This window comes from Mus pahari, chromosome 7 (genome assembly GCF_900095145.1).
Source record: "Mus pahari chromosome 7, PAHARI_EIJ_v1.1, whole genome shotgun sequence".
NCBI classification, from domain to species: domain Eukaryota; kingdom Metazoa; phylum Chordata; class Mammalia; order Rodentia; family Muridae; genus Mus; species Mus pahari.
Genome location: NC_034596.1, coordinates 50,085,948 through 50,105,363, shown reverse-complemented (window position 1 = coordinate 50,105,363; position 19,416 = coordinate 50,085,948). Strand labels below are relative to the sequence as shown.

At 40.0% G+C, this 19,416-nt stretch overlaps 1 protein-coding gene across 5 annotated transcripts in view; it reads right to left on the bottom strand.

Annotated features, from left to right (window-relative positions):
* Akap6 (A-kinase anchoring protein 6) overlaps nucleotides 1-19,416 on the bottom strand; it is a 432,548-nt gene that overhangs the window by 27,771 nt on the left and 385,361 nt on the right. For all 5 annotated transcript variants that reach the window (XM_021201844.2, XM_029540880.1, XM_029540881.1 and 2 more), the window contains one exon: nucleotides 15,785-16,000. In XM_021201844.2, coding sequence (XP_021057503.1) covers nucleotides 15,785-16,000 — 216 coding nt within the window. The remainder of the gene's footprint in view (nucleotides 1-15,784; nucleotides 16,001-19,416) is intronic.

Genomic DNA, 19,416 nt, shown 5'->3' with positions numbered 1-19,416 from the left:
GGTAGAGTCCTGTAATTTACCACAATCAGTTATTCATTTAACAGATATTCATTGAACCCAACATGGTACTGCCCAGACACTGAACACACAGGAATCATCTCACAGTGTCTCATAGCTGACTTTGTAACAGATGCTGTCATTTCTATCCCAAACAGTTTGGAGTAATTATTGTCTCATCTATGTCAGTACTGTCAGCATATATGGCTTGAAAGTTCACTGAGAGTGAAGATCATTTTCTGCAGGAAAATGCCAGAGTGGCGTGCACGCCCCAGATACTCAAGAGGTGTTTCTAGATTATCGGTCGTTTCATTCCCTCCTAACCCATAACCCAGTGGAATCAGCAAAAACCATGTAGGCAAATAGATTAAACTTTCAGAATACAATGCACATTGTGAGCCAACAGTAATAAACTGGCAGAATTATGGCTATGGGAAAAATATGGTTTTTTTTTATCTGTGTTAAAATAGCTTTAGCTTTGATATCTTGAGCCTATGGGCTTATACCTGTAATGTTCTATGTAATTTCTTTTATACACACAAAAAATTGCCTTTTCAATTTTGATATTTTAATTTCAACTTCCCATGACTTAAACATAATATCTTTATCTGATATTCAGAAAACTCAGTCATAAATATGCTTAAAAATTGTAAACACAATCCAGGAGAAACAACAGACCTAGATATTAGACTTGAGTAAGAAAAGTCAGAATAAGACTAATCTCCCTGTGGCAGGAGGGGCACTTATTTGACACTAGTGGCATTTCCACTTGAACCTTTTCTCTCAAATCAGAATTTAATGTGACTTCATGATCAACAGATCAGTACTGAGGCTTAATGCCTGCATTTCTAGACCATACTTTTTGTCCCCTTTCAAGTCATAACAGAGAAAATTCGAGCTTGCATGGTGGGGGGAAGGAAAAAAGGAGTCGTTTTCTGCAAAAGGCTACTTACTAGTCTGAGTTCTTCCCAGGACTCCTGACCTATAAAGACTTAATGGCTTAGCTCATGGCTAGGCAATTCAGAACACAAGACAGACTTCTTCGCAAGGAAACAAGAGGTTCCTTTGGGTGGTTAAAACATGAACATGTCTAAGACGAAAGGATGGACTATCCAGAGACTACCCCACCCGGGGATCCATTTCATCATCAGCCACCAAACCCAGAAACTATTGCATATGCCAGCAATATTTTGCCGAAGGGACCCTGATATAGCTGTCTCATATGAAGCTATGCCAGTGCCTGGCAAATACAGAAGTGGATGCTCACAGTCATCTATAGGACGGAACGCAGAGCTCCCAATGTAAGGGCTAGAGAAAGAACCCAAGGTGCTGAAGGGGGCTGCAACCCTGTAGATGGAGCAACAATATGAACTAACCAGTGCCCCCTGAGCTCGTGTCTCTAGCTGCATATGTAGCAGAAGATGGCCTAGTCAGCCACCATTGGGAAGAGAGGCCCTTGGTCTTGCAAACTTTATATGCCCCAGTACAGGGGAATGCCAGGGCCAAGAAGTGGGAGTGGGTGGGTAGGGGAGCAGGGCGGGGGTAGGGTATAGGGAACTTTTGGGATAGCATTTGAAATGTAAATTAAGAAAATATCTAATAAAAAAGTTAAAAAAAAACATGAACGTGTCAGAAGGTGAAGAGGTAGACTTATAAAAACTAGGCAGCAGGTTGGGATACAATTGAAAATAAGTAATAGCCTAAGGCAAGTTATGACTGTCTTTTTAGACAACTCTATTCATCTGTACTATAAACATATATTGATAAAATATGTTTATATATTCAGCAAGTTTTTTGAATACTAGGTACAAAGTAAAAAGAATAAAAGATATGGTTTGCAGCCAGTGGGTCAGTTATTGTCTGTGATATGACACAGGGAAGAGGTTCAGGTTCTTCTAGAAGGTCAGGAAAAGCTTTCCTGAGAAGCGGGATTGTGGTCAGTGTTTGGAGGGACTTGAGGGCTGGATGCACCCTGAAGGCAGAAGGCACCAGGCTTTGGGCTGGGGAGTCCAGAGGGAGTGGTCTGAGCTAGAAAGCTTGGCAGCAAACAGAGGGTCTGGCCTCCAGGGAGAGTAGAGGTGGGACTGGAAGCAAACCTGGACATGCAGATACAGACAGAATCAGATGAGTGCTTTTAACAGGTTACACAGGCTTCGGGCTGGAGAGAACACAGGCAATGTGAAGAAGACAGAGGTACAGCTAAGAGCGAGCCTAACTCATGTGCACTGAATGCTGGCTTTGTGTACCGGGAATAGCTCAAGTGCTCTATACAAACTAATGATTGGCTAGAGCTTCATTCAGCTTGGACCACAGTGGCAGTGGCACATCCGGGGACAGGGCTTCTTATAGAGACTCCATCAGCCGGATGCCCAGGTTACAGTGCAGAGTGACCGAGGACCCCTTCTTTGCCTTTACACTACTGAAGAGATGACAGTGGCTTTTTTCTTGAGATCTATACTGGAGAAGGATCAGTTTGTCAGGAAAGATTAGGATTTCTCTTTTGAACAGACGGGAGTTTGAAATGCCTCGGGGAGCTCTCCAGAGAGTTGTAGTCCTGGAGTTCCTGAAGCTATGGGTGGGGTGAGATTGCCTAGAGAGAAGAAGGAGATAAAAAGAGCAACTGGACTTGAAAGCCAGGCGGAGCAGGATGAATAAAGAAAGGGGAGAGATCAATGTGGCCCTGAGTGCTCAGACTGAAGCTGGCGAGGGAAGTGTTTGCAGAGCTGGGCAGGACATTTTTAGAAAAGCTATTCTCCTATAAAAATGATGTATTATAATACAAAAATTCTTTTAAACCAAAACAAATATAAGGAAAATAATAATATAAAATTTTTAACATAACCCAGTTACCATTTTACTTAATCCCTGACACATAAAACATATTATACATAAAACATATTAAAATTCAGAACTGTCATACGCATTCGTGGCATGATCAGTATTATACACACATCCTGTCTCTGCACTGTATCAAACTTCCCAGATCATAAAATACTCATGACGAATGTTGAGTCTTAATCATTTTAGGTATTCTTAAAAGTCTACTGGAAACATGTATTTCTATTTTATTTTATTTTATTTTTGCAGAAGTAAGGCTTTATTTGTGTTTATGGTTCCAGAGGAGTCTGTGGTGATAGAGGGAGTAGGAAGCAGAAACTGGATACCAAGAGCAGGAGCCGAGGGCTCAAGTCTTACACCACAGTCACAAAGCAGAGTGCACACTGGGAATAGAGAACATACACTCGAAGTGATGGCTTCCTCCAGGAAGGCCACTCTGCTAAGCACTCCTAGTCAGAGTCACCAGGAAACATGTATTTTTAGAACTTCATATTACTTCCACTTTGGGCATGGATTTATAGATGCCATGAGGATATTGTCATAGGATTAGCTCAGGTTATCTGCAGACAAAGTCCTAAACAGATAAACATTTGATGATACTGCCAGTGTTCCTTTGCGTGTCTTCTCTGACTTGTTAGGTTGGATGCTCATGCTTGGTTTATTTAGCACCATATTTACCGATATTTATTTATTTATTGGCTTGTCTGAACATGCCCTTTGCCAATTTAAAAATATGTATTTAGAACTAGATAGAAGGGCTTGTGTAAAATGTTTCTGCAGTTACATTTGGATCCATCAGTGGGAGCTTGGGAAGTTATAGATTTTGGTTTCTAAACATGGAATTACAATGTATGCTACATGAGGAGGTTGAATAATCACAGTGGGATTTCAGCCATACACTCTTATGACTAGAGGAAAGTACTTAGAGACAAGCATACTAGCATGGAAAGGAAGCTAGTCTACCATCAGGATTCTTCCAGGAGGAAAAAGGCCATTTCTCTGCCATCAACCCCTCCAGTCTTCCTGTATTGACTCAACAGGTGGACAAGCCAAGAGACGGCAGGGATGCTGACAGTAAGTACAAAGACAAACACACTTAGAAACAACAGTCAGTGCTGAGGATTGTGCCTTCTCCCTCACCCTTTGTCAAGTCCCTCACTTGAGAGGGCTCCAGTGTAACCCTGGGTTAGAGCTGGAAACGGTAAATGATGTTTGCAGGAGACTTTTAGGAAATTCTGGAGATAAGAGCAATGATAAGAGGAGAAACAAAAGCAAGAACAGTAAGGAGCTGAGAGCTCTGCACAAAAGGACCATAGCTGTAGCTATATGAGATACAGCTCAACTCCTAGAGAGATCAATATAAAATTCACATGAAGAGTCCACTTAACTTAGTTGTTATTGCTTAACACACGGTGCCCATCTTTCAAAGACAACATAAACCACATAAGACATGCTAAAAGCTCTGAAAGAGTCTTATGAGATAAGCCTCAAAAATAACCTCGATATGACACAGATTTTAGAATTACAAGAAAGTTCTAAGTAACTATGATTAATGTACTAAAACCTCCAATGGAGAAATCAATACCATGCATACATGGGTAAAACAGAATGAGAAACAATCACTAGTAAGCAAAAATCAAATGCTACGAATGAAGACTTAAAACTGGGGCTGGAGAGATGGCTCAGCGGTTAAAAGCACTGACTGTTCTTCCAGAGGTCCTGAGTTCAAATCCCAGCAACCACATGGTGGCTCCCAACCATCTGTGATGAGATCTGATGCCCTCTTCTGGTGTGTCTGAGGGGAGTGACAGTGTACTCACAGTAAAACAAACAAACAAACAAACAAACAAACCCCACAAAACTTAAAACTGTAAGATAAATCAAGAAAAACATTAAAGGACGGGATTAGACAAGAGACAGGCAAAGGATCACTGAGATCAGATAATAATTTTAAAATCCCTACCAGAAGCGCCAAGAGAAAGTGATCAAGCTGATAAAGACAATGTGTAATACATAGACAATGGGAATTATTCGTTCATAAAGGATGAAATAATGTCATTTGAAGAAAAGTGGCATGATCTAGAGATCATCAGGTTTTAAAAAATGAGCTATATTCAAAGACAAACATCATGCGATTTCTCTCACGTATGGGATCTAGACCTCAAAACGCTCAGTTTTGAACGGCAGGGAAGAGTGTTTGGGAAGAGCAAAGGGAAGAACAGGAGGAGGCGGGGGAACAAGAAAAGGTGATGGGGGATGAGTGTGATCAAGCTGTATCATATGCACATATGAAAACAGCACAATCAAACTCACTATGTTATGCATTGGTATATGCTAATAAAGAACAAATAAAAAAGATTTTAAAATAAAGTCCTAAGCAGAAACGAAAAGAAAAGATTTCCTTCTTTGCTCCTGTCATGTGTTTCCATGCTTATTAAGCACAAATATATTAACTGAGCTAGCCCAGGCAGTGTGACACAGACAGACAAACAGTAAGGCTTGTGAATGCGCCAATTGGCTTACTCCCATCTGCCCATTGATGTGTCAGGGGAAGTATTGCTGAAGGCTGTCATTTCCCTGCCTTCAAGTCTACAGCGGTCTCAGACTTAAGCAGCTCCAACAGCCAAGTAATCTTGTCAATGCTTGTCAATGAGCCGCTGAGTTTCAGAACACCCGATGAGTCTGAGGAGCATTTTGGGCAATGGGGACCGCCTCTCACCAACTGTGCGGCTATGAGACGTCCAACGCCAAATGCTCCAGGGGCTTTGGATTGGTCACGTATACCACTCTGGAGGAGCTGGATGAATCTATAAGTGCAAAGCTACATGAGGTGACGGTGAGAGTTGTGGAGCCAAAGAGAGCCATGTCAGGAGAAGATTCTAAAAATCCAGGTTGCCATGGAGTGTAACTGAAAAAGATCGCTGCTGTTGGCATTAAGGAAGACACTGAAGAACACCTGTGAGATTATTTTGAACATTTTGGGGAAAATCGAAGTGATTGAACTCATGATTGGCAGAGACAGTAGAAAGCAGAGGGGCTCTGCTTTTGTAACTTTTGATGGCCATGACTCCATGGATAAGGCTGTCCTCTGGAAATACCATATTATGAGTGGCTGTACTGTGAAGGAAAAAAAGACCCGTGGAAACAGGAGATGGCTAGTGCTTCGTCCAGCCAGAGAGGTCTGTGTGCGTCAGAATGTTTGGTGTTGATTATGGAGGTGGCTTTGGTGGCAAAGACAATTTGGGTCATAGAAGAAACTTTAGTGGTCATGGTGGCTTTGGTGGCAGCTGTGGCAGTTGTGACAGTGCGGTGACTTTAATGGTGCCAATGATAATGTAAGCAATTTTACAGGTGGGGGGAGCTATTATAATTAAAACAATTATAACATCTGGTCTTAAAATTTTGGACCTACAAAGAGAGGAATCTTTGAGGCAGAGGTTCTGGAACTTTTGGTATTGGAGGCCAATATTTGCTAAATCACAAAATGTAATGTTCCTATGGTGGGTCCACAAGCTATGGGTTTTAGGTATTGCCAGGAAAAGCTTATCATAAAAGGAGTGACAGGGAAGCTATAGGTTACATACAACATGTGTGCATACATACAACATCCATATAACAGATCTGTGAACTCAGTCAAGACACATGGTGGCAGGGTCCAGCTACTACAAAGAGATGTGTTTTTAAATAATACTCATGTGTATGGGCAAAATACCTCCAGGACTGTTCTTGAGACTAATTGTACAACAGGTTATTTTTGTTTCTGTTCTGCAGAAAATGAAAAGCATCCCAACAAAGATTTTCAGTATAGACAGCTTTCATCCATGATGCTGACTGTCATAGACAATAGCCAGTCAGGATACTGAATAAGTATGCCAACGTTAAAAGTAAGACTCGCTTAGAGCAATACGATACATGCCAACAGCAAACACCATCTACTGGCTCTGTGCTCACAGCTGTTGGAAACGCCTTGCATATGATTCATTTAACCTCACATAGCTCAGAGGCAAGCGGTACCGTCCTCTCTACCTTCCAGAGGAAGACATGGAGGTGGACAAAGAAAAGGGATTTGCCACAGCAACACAACTAATGGCCAAACTCTTAATCACAGTATTTGTTTGCAACACTCATGGAAGTAATCCGTTTCCCTTGAGAAATTCATTCTGCCTATGTTAAGTTCTTCAGCTCAACATCATGTATATTTAACGTTCAATTATAATTTAAAATCCTTCCTTCCTTCTTCCATTCCTCCTCCTACTTTTGCTTCTCTTTCTTCATCCTCCTCTTCCTACTCCCCTCTCCCTTTCTCTTCCCCCCTCCCCAGCCCTCTCTGACCATAAGTAGAAATAAGAGAGAGGGCATGTCGATATCTATATGATGTACTTTCACATCTTTAGAGAAAATAACGAGAGACTTATGGAATACAATTATTTATGAGGAAAGCTTTTTTATATTGGGAGTCCGGGTAGAAATATTCTAAAGAAGGAAGCTGTTTTTGACATGTATAAAGATTTTTTTTTAACAACCATCTCTCTTGTAAGCAATTAAGTACAAGTAATTACATAATTACTTGATTATGTAGCAGCAGTAAAATTTTACAGGAGGTTTCTCACTTAAACTCTAGCCTTATAAAAATAATTGCCACAAGTCAAATTTATTTTCTAAATGCAGTAATTCTTTCTGCATTTAATTTTTGTTCGTGGGGGTGAGGGGGGGTGGAATCTAAGTCTATTTTTGTTTAGTGACCAGAGTCAGAGAAATGTGTACTTAATCAGTGCGTTACTACTTAGGATGGCTCTTCAGGTCACAATGTGAAAGACACCAAAGGAAAGTAAAATTGTAAGCTGTGGTTGTATTATAAGGAATTTCTTTAATAATAACATTGTAAAATTATTAGTTAGATCAGGGCTGGGACACTATTACCGAAGTAAAACAAAATAGCATTTAAAAGTTCTTATTTTCAAGACATATCACCAGTAATAATAAAGAACAAATGGGAAAGTATTCAGAGAAAAAGAAAGAAAAAGGAGGAGAAAGAGGGAACGAGAAGAGGCTGATGGCTTTCTATAGCCTCCCCTTGTAAAGAGTCTGAGCAACACAACGGGTCAGGTTCCTCTCCTATTATTTCATTCTTTCTTTTCTTTTAAAAAGTGAGCGGGCTCATCATTGCAATTTTCCTCAAGTTCTTAGAACTCTAATTAAAATGTGGTAATTGGCTATGTTACCTCAATTACCATGATGCACGGACGTTGATGCAAAGTGACACCAATTGAATCCCTTGGGTGTTTTACCCTGGGGCCATCCCATTTATCGTGGCCTTATTATTTTCAATTATGTGGCTAGATGTGTTGTATACTTTCGAGGCCATTAGATGTGTAAGGTGTTGCTGGACACAAAGTTCTATTCTCAGCAGAGCTCTGGAGGATCGGAGCAGACACAAGAAAACTGCGGGTGAAGGCAAAACCTCAACCCTTGACCCACCAAGAACCTGAAGGGGCGCTTCCATGCAGTAAGGTAGTCCAAAGGACCCTAGATTATTTCTGCTTAAACATTTGTTTGAAAAGCAAGAATGGCTTATTTACTATTGGTGATGACTTTGCCTAAGAAAATAGTGAGAGAGCCATCCACAGCTCTCAGAAGAAATTAAAACTGATAGGAAAACAGATACTAAAGAAAATTTTCTTCTGCCTTCCATTACTCTTACGTTTTGCTGTGTTTCCAGACATTCTCTCATCAAGTAGCACAGGCCGGCCTGGAATGTACTATATAGCTCAGACTGGCCTCTAACGCTCCATTTTCCTGTCTTTGCATCTGGAGTGCTAGGATTATAACTCATGCTACCATGCCTGGCAAGACAAGTCCTCTTCCTCTTCCTCCTCCTCCTCCTCCTCCTCNTCCTCTTCCTCTTCCTCTTCCTCCTCCTCCTCTTCCTCTTCCTCTTCCTCTTCTTCCTCTTCCTCTTCCTCTTTCTCCTCCCCCTTCTCCTCTTCTTTTAAATATTTAGCTGATTCTAATTTCTGAGAGTTCCCTACAGATACACTATATTTATATCATTTCTTATCATTCTTCTCCCCCTTCCCACTGCCCCAGTGCCTTTGCCCCTCCTGAATTTATAACTTCTATAGACAAAAAATTTGTTGCACTGTAGAAAAAGTCTTGCATCTCTTAGCAAGGCTAAGCAAAGCTAGAGTAAATGTCTTTCAGATGCATATTTTAAGACATCTGGCCTCGGAATGAACATGAAAATAAGGATAGTCTGAATCTTGGCAGAATGAAGTGTTTCCAAGGGGGAATACTACTGGTACTTATAGAAAGAACCATATAGGATGTTGTTCCAGTCAAGGCCAGCATCCTCAGTGGTCACAATCAACTTCCAAACACTGTCCTCCAAAATCTTGGAGCCAACCAGGAAGTGCCCAGTGGTCATGATGATGTGGCATTCTGTCAGGCCATTCTGAAATGATACCTGGATTTTCTCCAGCTTGTCTCTTCTGAAATTACCTCCTCAGACAGCTCCAAGTTGTAGAAAATTCTGGCTTTGTTTCTATCATGATTTGGCCTGATATCTCCAAATAGCTATACCATTGAATTGGAAAACCAAGGGAGAGATTGCCCACAAAGATCTTCCAAGCATGGAACAAGGATATGGTAGAAAATTTAAGCATGTTACTTTACATTTATTTGAAAAATACAGGTATATTTCCAAACTAATCCTGTGATAGACAAGAAGCACACTTTGAGTTAAGTAAGCATGGCAACTCTAATCCACCATATCTTGGTTATGCCTGTGTAATATAAGTTCTTTTAAAAATTTGTTTGTGATTTAGAAGAGTTTTGATACATGTCCTATATACATTTAAAATAATGTCATCTTGTTATTAGATGACATGCTTACCAAATATATATGTGTGTATAAGAGTTTAACCATATTTTGATATGCATACATACAGTGAAGCAAATATAATAGTCAATAAAATTTGCATATCCATAAGCTCAGAGTTTCTTTTGTATATGTGTATGGTAAGAATGCCTAAAACTCACTCTCTTACCACCAAGTGAGTATGAAAGGCAATATTACAAACTACATCTATTCTTTCATACATCACATCTCCAGATTATTCATTCTACCATAATTGAAACTGTATTCTTTGATGTCTTCCCATGTTTCCTGTGCTGTGCCCTGGCAACCACCATTCTCCTCTGTTCCTACATTAAGATTCCACATACAAATCATATTGTCTAGTTTTTTTTTGGTGTCCATTTATTAAATGTCTTATGGTGCTGTCTAGTTGTAGTGGCTATTCCTGGTTTTTAACTTGACTATATCTGGAATGAACTACAATCCAGAATTGGAAGGCTCACCTGTGATCCTGATCTTGAGGCTGGGAGAAGTTTCTGACCTGGATCTTGGCATGGAGATCTTGAAGTATTGTGGCTATGAATCCCAGGAGACTAAGGCAAGAAGATCTCTGAGTTCAAGGTCATCTGGGACAAAGCAAGTCCCAGATCCAGGTATGGTGGGTACACACCTTTAATCTGGGTAACACCTTCTGCTGGAGATCTACATAAGGATGTTGGAAGAAGGAAGATTAACTCTCTCTCCTTTGCCTGCTTGCCTTGTGGGACTGAGCAACTGCTATATCCTTGGACTTCCATTCACAGCTGCTGCTGACCATTGTTGGGAATTGGACTACATACAGACTAAGTCATCAACAAATTCCCTTACGACATAGAGACTACTCATAAGTTCTTTGACTCTAGAGAACTCTGACTAATACACTAGAGTTTTCTATGTTGTTGTAAATTTCAGAATCTATAAAGGATAAATATAAACATCACAATTTTCCTCAATTCATTCACCAGTGATCACCTCAGATTCCATACTTTGACTATGGTTGATAATGTTGTGAATAACATGGGTCTACAGGCTCCTTAGTGAGGGGATGGCACATACCCAGAACAGAGGTTTGGGGCTCAAACAGTAATTCTATTTTCAAATACTTCAAGGACTTTCATATCATATCCTACAGGTGCAGCAATCACCCTTCCCACCAGTGGTGAACGGAGTCAGCTTTTGTCCATACCATCTTGCCTTTTTCATAAGACTTGCAGGGTTCAGTTTGGTCATGCTGTCTCAAACTATCATTCATGTCTTCTTCTGTTCATACTGATTTTCTGCTCTATCAGTTATTGAGACAAACTGTTGGAAACCCTGTTTGATATATATATATATATATATATATATATATATATATATATATATATATATACACATACATACATATTGCCTCTTCACAGCACTGTAGGTTTTCTGTGTGGTGTATTTGTAAGCTGTCCTAGACACTTATAAATGTCTTGTGCTCATGGTAAATTGGAACTCCCATGGTGAAGACATGCCCTTCTTTATACATTGTGATTTCGTTGCTCTGAAATCTACTTTGTTTAATATTAATATACTCGCTCAAACCATTCCTGGGGAGGCAGTGTGTGGTTGAGTTTACCTAATTTAACAATTACTTTCTTTTAAGCAATTTTCAGTCTGTTTCATTCACTAGGACTATTGATGCGGCCACTTTAAATCTTCATCTTGCCTCTAAAAAAAACCTTATTACATCTGTTTCTTATTTTCTTCTTCTTTTTTAAATGGGAATTTAAAAAATGATCCTGCTTCATTTCCTTTTGTGTCTTACTCTGGCTTTTTGTTTTGCTGTGTTTTTAAGGTGTAACAGTCACATACACATTTGATCTTATCACAGCCTCCCTTTAAAGGATGTTCTAGTACCTCACATAAAATAAAAACAGTACAAAGCACCGCAGCAGTTCTGCTCCCCGGCCTTTGTGGTACTGTTGTTGTACATTTTATCCTCCGTGCTATAAATCGTACCATGCACTGCTATTATCTTGATTTAAACAGTCTATTAACACTTAAAGAGATTGAAATAATAGGGAAAGCGCTTCTCATTTCCTCAGTTATCATTTCCATGTTCTTTATTCCTCTGTGTGCATCCAGGTTTCTATTGGGTGTAAGTTGTGCTTGGTTGATGGCTTTCCCTTAACATTTCTAGTAGTATAAGTAAACTGGTGAGGACTGCTTTCCCCATAGCTATTTAGAACCCGTCTTTCTTTTCCTTTCTGGATGTCATTTGCTCTGTTAGGAAAGTCTAGGTTATTTCCTTACATTGCTGCTTCACCTCCATCTCTACCTTTTCCACCTCCTGACGTCCATTGCTTCTGACAAAAAGCTGGCAGTCGCTTCTTAAACCCACCTCTCTCTCATCCCTCCTCTAGCTGCCTGAAGATGCTGTCCCAGCACTGGTTCTTATCAACCTGATCATGTCTGCATGTAACCAGGAAAACGTTTTCATGGTTAGAGAGTTCAGCTTGAGACAGCAGGGGAGTCATGGCAGTAGGAGTTCGAGATGGACGATCCCATTGTGTCCAAAGCCAAGAGGCAGAGAGAAATGCTAGTGCTCAGCTCACTTTATCACAGTCTAGGGAATGGTTCCACCCACAGTAGGTAGGTCTTCCCACCTCTGTTAACTTCATCAAGATCACTTTCTACAAGTGTACCCAGAGGCCCAGTGGTGCTGGGGCACGCCTTTAATCCCAGCACTTGGGAGGTAGAGGCAGGCAGATCTCTGGGTTAAAAGCTAGCCTGGTCTACAGAGTAAGTCCCAGGACAGCCAGGACTACACACAGAAACCCTGTCTTGGAAAACAAAAGGATGCCCAGAGGCCCATCTCCCATGTGACTTTCGATCCTATCCAGTTCACAACTGAGATGACACATCACACTCTGATAGTGACATTTCCTAATGCAACTGAACAAAAATGGAACTATTTCTAGCTTTATAGAAGTGTCACAAATTGTGGGTTTTTTTTTTCAATTTTTCAGTACTTTCTTCCTGCTGGAGACCTCAGAAGATACTTTTGTTAGTTCTGGAACTTCCTGATTGTATAGCCTTCTGCTTTCTGACATCCTAAAGACTTACAGTGAATTAGCCCTGTTGGCCTCCCCAGATTTCATGCAGAGGCTAAAAGTTTCCTTCAACTGAGAAAATAGACCAAGGAGTCTGAGAAAGCCTTGTTAGATAAGAAAAGAAGGTTAAAACTTAGCTTATGAAGGTAAAATATCCTTACAGAAATAAGATGATTCCCAAAGCATGACTCTCAGAAATATACTGACTTCTTTTGTAAAAGGTGAAAACATAGAACAGGTATAGTATATAGTTATACCAATGCCTGAATGAAAGAAATTTAGTAAACAAAGTCATATATTCACTTATTCAGCAAATATTCACCCAGGGTCTATGTATGCAAAATATATGGCAAGTTTTGGAAATATAGCAGTAGAAATCAGGAAATGGAGGGGAGCGGTGGCATATGATGGACAGGTAAACAGGTCACTTGCAGACCTTTGACCTCTGGCAAAGGTCACCTCTTGGGTTATTGAAGTAATTGCGTGATCTTAAAAGCAAATTCTATTCCTCACTCAACTGCAGGGCCCAGAAGCAGAGAAACACCCACAATATACCAGTCCCCCAAGTTCACTGTGTTGTGAGTCCCAGGCTGCTCACCACCTTTCCACTCCTTTCCTGGGAGTGACTTTCAGCCTGCTTTATCATAAACAATCTCATTTACTACCTTCATCATCCCACAACACCTGCTTAGGAGAGGCTCTTCTCTGAGATTTATATGACCCCTCTCTAGCACCTTAAGTTTCCAAGGAGCAGCCTGCCTTTACAATAGGTGTGGGTAAAACAATCCAGAGGACTGGGAGATGCCTTGGCAGAGAAGATGAGCAAGTGACAGGACCAGAGTTCAGATCCCCAGCACACATGTCACAGTGGGGTATGCCTATGACTCCAGTACTGTGAAGAGTGGAAAGAGTAGGGACCACAGGGACTTGCTGATAGCCAGCTTAGCTACAGATTCTGTGAGGCCCTGTGAGGGAATAAGAGAGTGAGTGACAGTAGGACATGTCCTTCTCTTGCCTCCCCATGGGAGCCTGCTCACTGGCATACACACATGCACGTGCACAAACCTTCATATATCACACTCAAGAGCACTTGTGGCTACTCCCTCATACAACACACACACACACACACACACACACACACACACACACACACACACACACAAATACCCATTCCCTATATCTAGTGTGTATAGCCCAATCCAGCATTCCTAATCATATGATTCAAATAAATCCTGGAAGACAATTACTTGTCTTTGCTCAACCAGTTGAATACTCTAAAATGCCACTAGTGCTTAATTAAGTCACATTATCATCATCACAAAATAGAGGAAAGAATACCAACCTCTTTTGCCTTTACAAACATTATCAAGAAGAAGAGGAAGGGGGAGGGAGGGAGAGAGGAGGCAAGGGGAACAGGGCAGAAAATATATTAGCTAAACAGCTTCACAACAAAAAATGTTATTTTAAGAAAATATATCCCATTATGTTGACTCAGGTTACTGATAATAATTTGGAGGTCTTAAGAAATTTAACTTCAGCTAAGATCACTTGAACAGAACTGTTGAGAGGAATTATCTTCTAGATTCAGCATTGGCACAAAGGCAAAAGAGGAGGACACGTAGGTCGAATGATTCGCTGTCTTCCTGCACCAAGTCCTCAACATAAAACAAACCAGAGAGCCGGGCGTGGTGGAGCACACCTTTAGTCCCAGCACTTGGGAGGCAGAGGCAGGCAGATTTCTGAGTTTGAGGCCGCCTGGTCTACAGAGTTCCAGGACAGCTAGGGCTATACAGAGAAACCCTGTCTTGAAAACCAAACAAACAAAAAAACCAACCAAACAAAAACAAAAACAAAACAACAAAACAAAAACAAACCAGAGAGTAAATCCTATGGCTTTGTTAAGAATAGAGTTTGTATGTGAAACTATTTTCAATGACAGGATTTTTTATATTGGTTTCCCTTCTTTTCATTCTGAACTTTCCCTGTTGATCTGAAATGCACACATACACACACACACACACACACACACACACACACACACACATCTCACCCCTCTCTATATATGTATTTCATTTATGTAATTCAAATGTGAAAATTGACCCTACAACTAATAAACACCGATGTCAAGGTTATATCAGAAGTATATTCTTTTCAATGACAATTTTTCCTCCTAAGAATATGAAGGCTTTCAGAGAAAACATGTATTCTATATTATAATAAAACAACTCATACATCTATATGTTTCTGTCTTCTAGTAACTGCTTAAACCTGCACTCTCAAATCTGGCAAATTGTTAATGGCAATGACTACCCCCTACTATGAATACTGCATTAAACTCTAGGAAGAAACTTGACAGCTCTCAGTAATCCATCAGAAGACACTCGAAGCAGGACCAGTGGGGACAGGTGTACAGATGGTGTCATCTCCTCATTAAAGGGAAAGATAAACAATAGATATTCAGCAATGACACTGCACACAGAACATGTACACTGCTCCACACACTCAGGGCATTAAGATACCTCCTACCAAAATATCCTTGGAGGACTGTGTACTTCGTGAATATGTTTGGTGAAGGAATAAATTAAAGGATTACTATCCTTAGTGGTAACGTTAACCAAAATATACATGTGGCTTTTTTCAAAAGACAATGAGATACACTAAAATGCATGTCAGTAAAGTGAGTAACTGTCTGTGTTACAATGAATGAAGCTTTTGGTTAATGCATAGCTTTTGTTTAGTGCCTCTAGTTTGCAAGGAAGCATATATGATGAAGACTCTATTGCCCAAACCCTAGGGTATATGATGACTGTATTGCCCAAACCATAGGGTATATGAAGACTGTATTGCTCAAACCCTAGGGTATATGATGAATGTATTTCCAAAACCCTAGGGTATATGATGACTATATTGCTCAAACCCTAGGGGTATGTGTTTGTGAAAGAGTGAGCTGATTCTGATGGGAGAAGATACTCACAGATTCTTTCCCCATCTTCTTTCGTAACCGTGTTTGCCACTGGACAGCTTGCATGACGATGGCTTCCCACCTCCTTTCGAGGTTTACAATGATCAGCTGCATGGGCTGGTGATCTGCGTTCAGATTACAGGTGTCCCGGTCATCCAGAAGGTGCTGGCACAACCTCAGAACGGAGGCCACTCCTCGACGCCGCTGCTTGATCTCATGACAGAGCGACTGCAATGCAGAAAAAGACCAGTTTGTGTGTGTTTGTAGGGCTGACTTTCTGACACCATGAGGTGAGTATTTCCACCATAATTTCATGTTGTAGGGAAATTCTCAGGTTCTAACACTAGGACAAGGAAAGAGACCTACAGTTTCTTTGAGGTTGGTGGCCTACAATACATAGTTGACCAATGCTAGAGATTTTAGGAGCTTTGTGCCCTCTTCCCCTTTCCTCTGATTTATCTTTCTAAACTAGTTCTTTTATACCTCGGTATGAACAGTTTCTCACATGATGAAAAATGAAATCATTTAGGTTCTATGAGTTCCAGTCAAACAAACTGAAGGGTATTGTTTCAAGGTCAAAGGAAACACAACAACAAGAAGTAGAAAATCCTCCCCCAAAATGTAATTATTCTTCTACATTTATCTTTAGATTCTTTGGGGGGGAAAGTTCATTATTTCATTGGCAAAAATAAATAATATTGCAAAGAATCTTCATATACAAACTCCATTATCTAAAAAAACAAAAAACACTGGGCAATATTTCTCTTCCAATGCTTGATTAACAAAGCAATAACGTTCTTAAAACAGAAACCAAGATACTGGATTATTACTGCACAGTTTACTGTCTGCTCTGTGTCTTTTAATAGACACTCACACTATTTAAAAAGGATATGCATGCATCAAAATAGCATTTTGCCCCCCAGAAACATTTGTATTGCTGCACTGACCCTAAACTGAACAATCGAAGCAAAATAGTGGGTACACATGTCTAAAAATATTATATCCTTTCCTTGCCTACGGATAATGTGTAAGTGATATTCTAATTCAAAGCCTTCAGGAGAAATGATGATTATACCCACAAACAGCACTGAATTACTAATCTCCCTCTACTGCCACAATTGGACGGTTCTAACAGTTAACAGATTGCTTATTAATCAACAAGGGTAAACAAGACAATGCAATTTCATTTAGTGTGAGGGTTTTAATGCCTGAAAGTATTTGTGCTTAAAATGTTAATCTAGATAAGGCTTCATTAGAAGAAGTCTTAAAATGATTAAGTGCTGTTCACTGAATTGTGTGCGGAGCAGAGTAGTCGATCAGCAGGTGGACATTTGATACAGATGTTCCACTTATGGATATAATGCATGCTATATCCATTTAAATGACCCTAACTCGGTAATAGCTGGGATTCTATTATTTCTGTAATGAGAGAACCTGTACCTTTAATATTTCTGAATTTTAAATAAGGTGAATGACAAATTCCCAAACCTCTATTTATGGCAAAATATGACTAGGAATTTTATTATTCACATCCTAACAGAGCAGCTGTTTCAGTTGGGTTTCCTGAACTAATCCTTATTTATTTTCCTAGAGTACCTTACTATTTTCCTGTATAACTCCTGATACCACACTGGGTCTGACAAATTCCTTTACTGGTGCTATTCACCAGTTAGTTCAGTGCTGAGGAGAGGAAACCCCTCAGTAAGTAAAGGGGCCTAAGAAAGCAGTAAGACCGTATCCCTGTCCCACGGCAGCCCTCCCAAACCTCCTCAACCCCCAGACCTACCCCTCCGTGAAACGCGCGCGCGCGCGCGCGCGCGCACACACACACACACACACACACACACACACACACGGGCGCACACATTCTTCAACTTACTGTCTTAATCTATAACTGTTAAATCATCTACATGATGAAGTTCACCTAGTGCCTACCAAATTTTTGCTCAATATTGACTAATGAAAGAAAGTAGTATGGTTATAGCCAATTGAAATTGCTTCAAATGAGACCTACAGATGTGAATATTAATGACTTGGGGTTTTGATCTGTGGATGTTAAAAGAAAAGGGCTAAGAAAAATAAGGAAATTGGATTCTGCAAACCTCTCCTTAAAGTTAAGTAGAATAATATAAATAAGTATAATATAAATAAAATAACATAAATAAATATAATAAACTGTGTATCTATAAGCCAACAGAAAGCCTCAAAATTTTTAGCTGAAGGAAAAAAATCACAATGAACGGCACTACACATGTATGTTGTGTGTGGCTCAAGCCATATACGCAAAGTAGCTCAGATGGGTTTCATGCACCTCACAAAGTCCTCAAATATGGTATCTGAGGACATAATAAATTTTCATGAAATTGACCACGATGTTCTGAACGTGACCAGAACGTATTTACAAATCCAATGAGTCTGCATCTACATCTTAATGCAAGCAAATTAAGATAAACACATTTTCTTCCAAACTACAAAAGCAAGGGTAAAGAGATGGGTTAGAGCTCTTGCTTTGCAAGATCAAAATCCCGAGTTCAAATCCATACCTGTAACCTCCTTAAACACACACACACACACACACACACACACACACACACACACACTCACACTGCAATGTAGAGACGGGTAGCTTCTGAAAGCTCACTTGCCAGCCAGCCTAGCAATGCTGCATTTGGGTTCAGAGAGACCTTGTCTCAAGGAATTAGGGCAGAGAGCAGTAGAAGACACCTGATGTCCTCTTCTGGCCTCCATGTGCAAGCAAATAAGTGCACATACCCTCATCATGGCATGCACTCACAATACACACGCACCATGGCCCACGTACAAATAATATTCTAAAATTTTTAACTAAAAAATGAGGTAGTGTTAACATTTACAATCTGATTTTTTTTTGCCTTTACAATTCAGTAGTTTTCACTTTAAATATCTAAAGGGTTTAGTGTACATTCTAGATTAATGTTTTTATGTGTGAACTGTTGAAAAGAGAGGAAAGTAGAGACTTTTTATACCTAACATTTTTTTAATGTTCCTCTATACCTAGATACAGTTGATAACATTCTCCTACATAAATGTGTTACCCTGGCAACCATCAAAATGTATTTATTTATAAATCATACATACTAAATAAAATCAGTAGGTTGTTGGCAACACTTTTTAGAATCCATATTCTACATTATTTTTTATAACAAACTGAGATACACATTCTCCATATGTACTGAGAAATGTTAAATATAGCTAATGGGAACAAATGATTATTATTATCTTTTGCCTTGGGTTTTAGAGAAATACACTTTGAAAACAGAAACTATAGCTAGGTAATTAAGGCGCAGAATAAGACAAATGTTCTTCTAGGACCTCCTCAAATCTGTAATGTATATTCTACTTTCTGAACCACCTATTGGAGGACTGCACAGTGGCCAAGTCATCACTCCTCTGTCAAGGAGTTGAGAGTCTAGTAGAGATGAAGTATATAAATGAATATGATACGTGTGTGTGTGTGTGTGTGTGTGAGAGAGAGAGAGAGAGAGAGAGAGAGAGAGAGAGAGAGAGAGGCAGATAAAGAGACAGAGAGAGACAGAGACAAAGACAGACAGACAGACAGACAGACCAAGACAGAGAGGGAGAGAAAGACACACACACACACACAC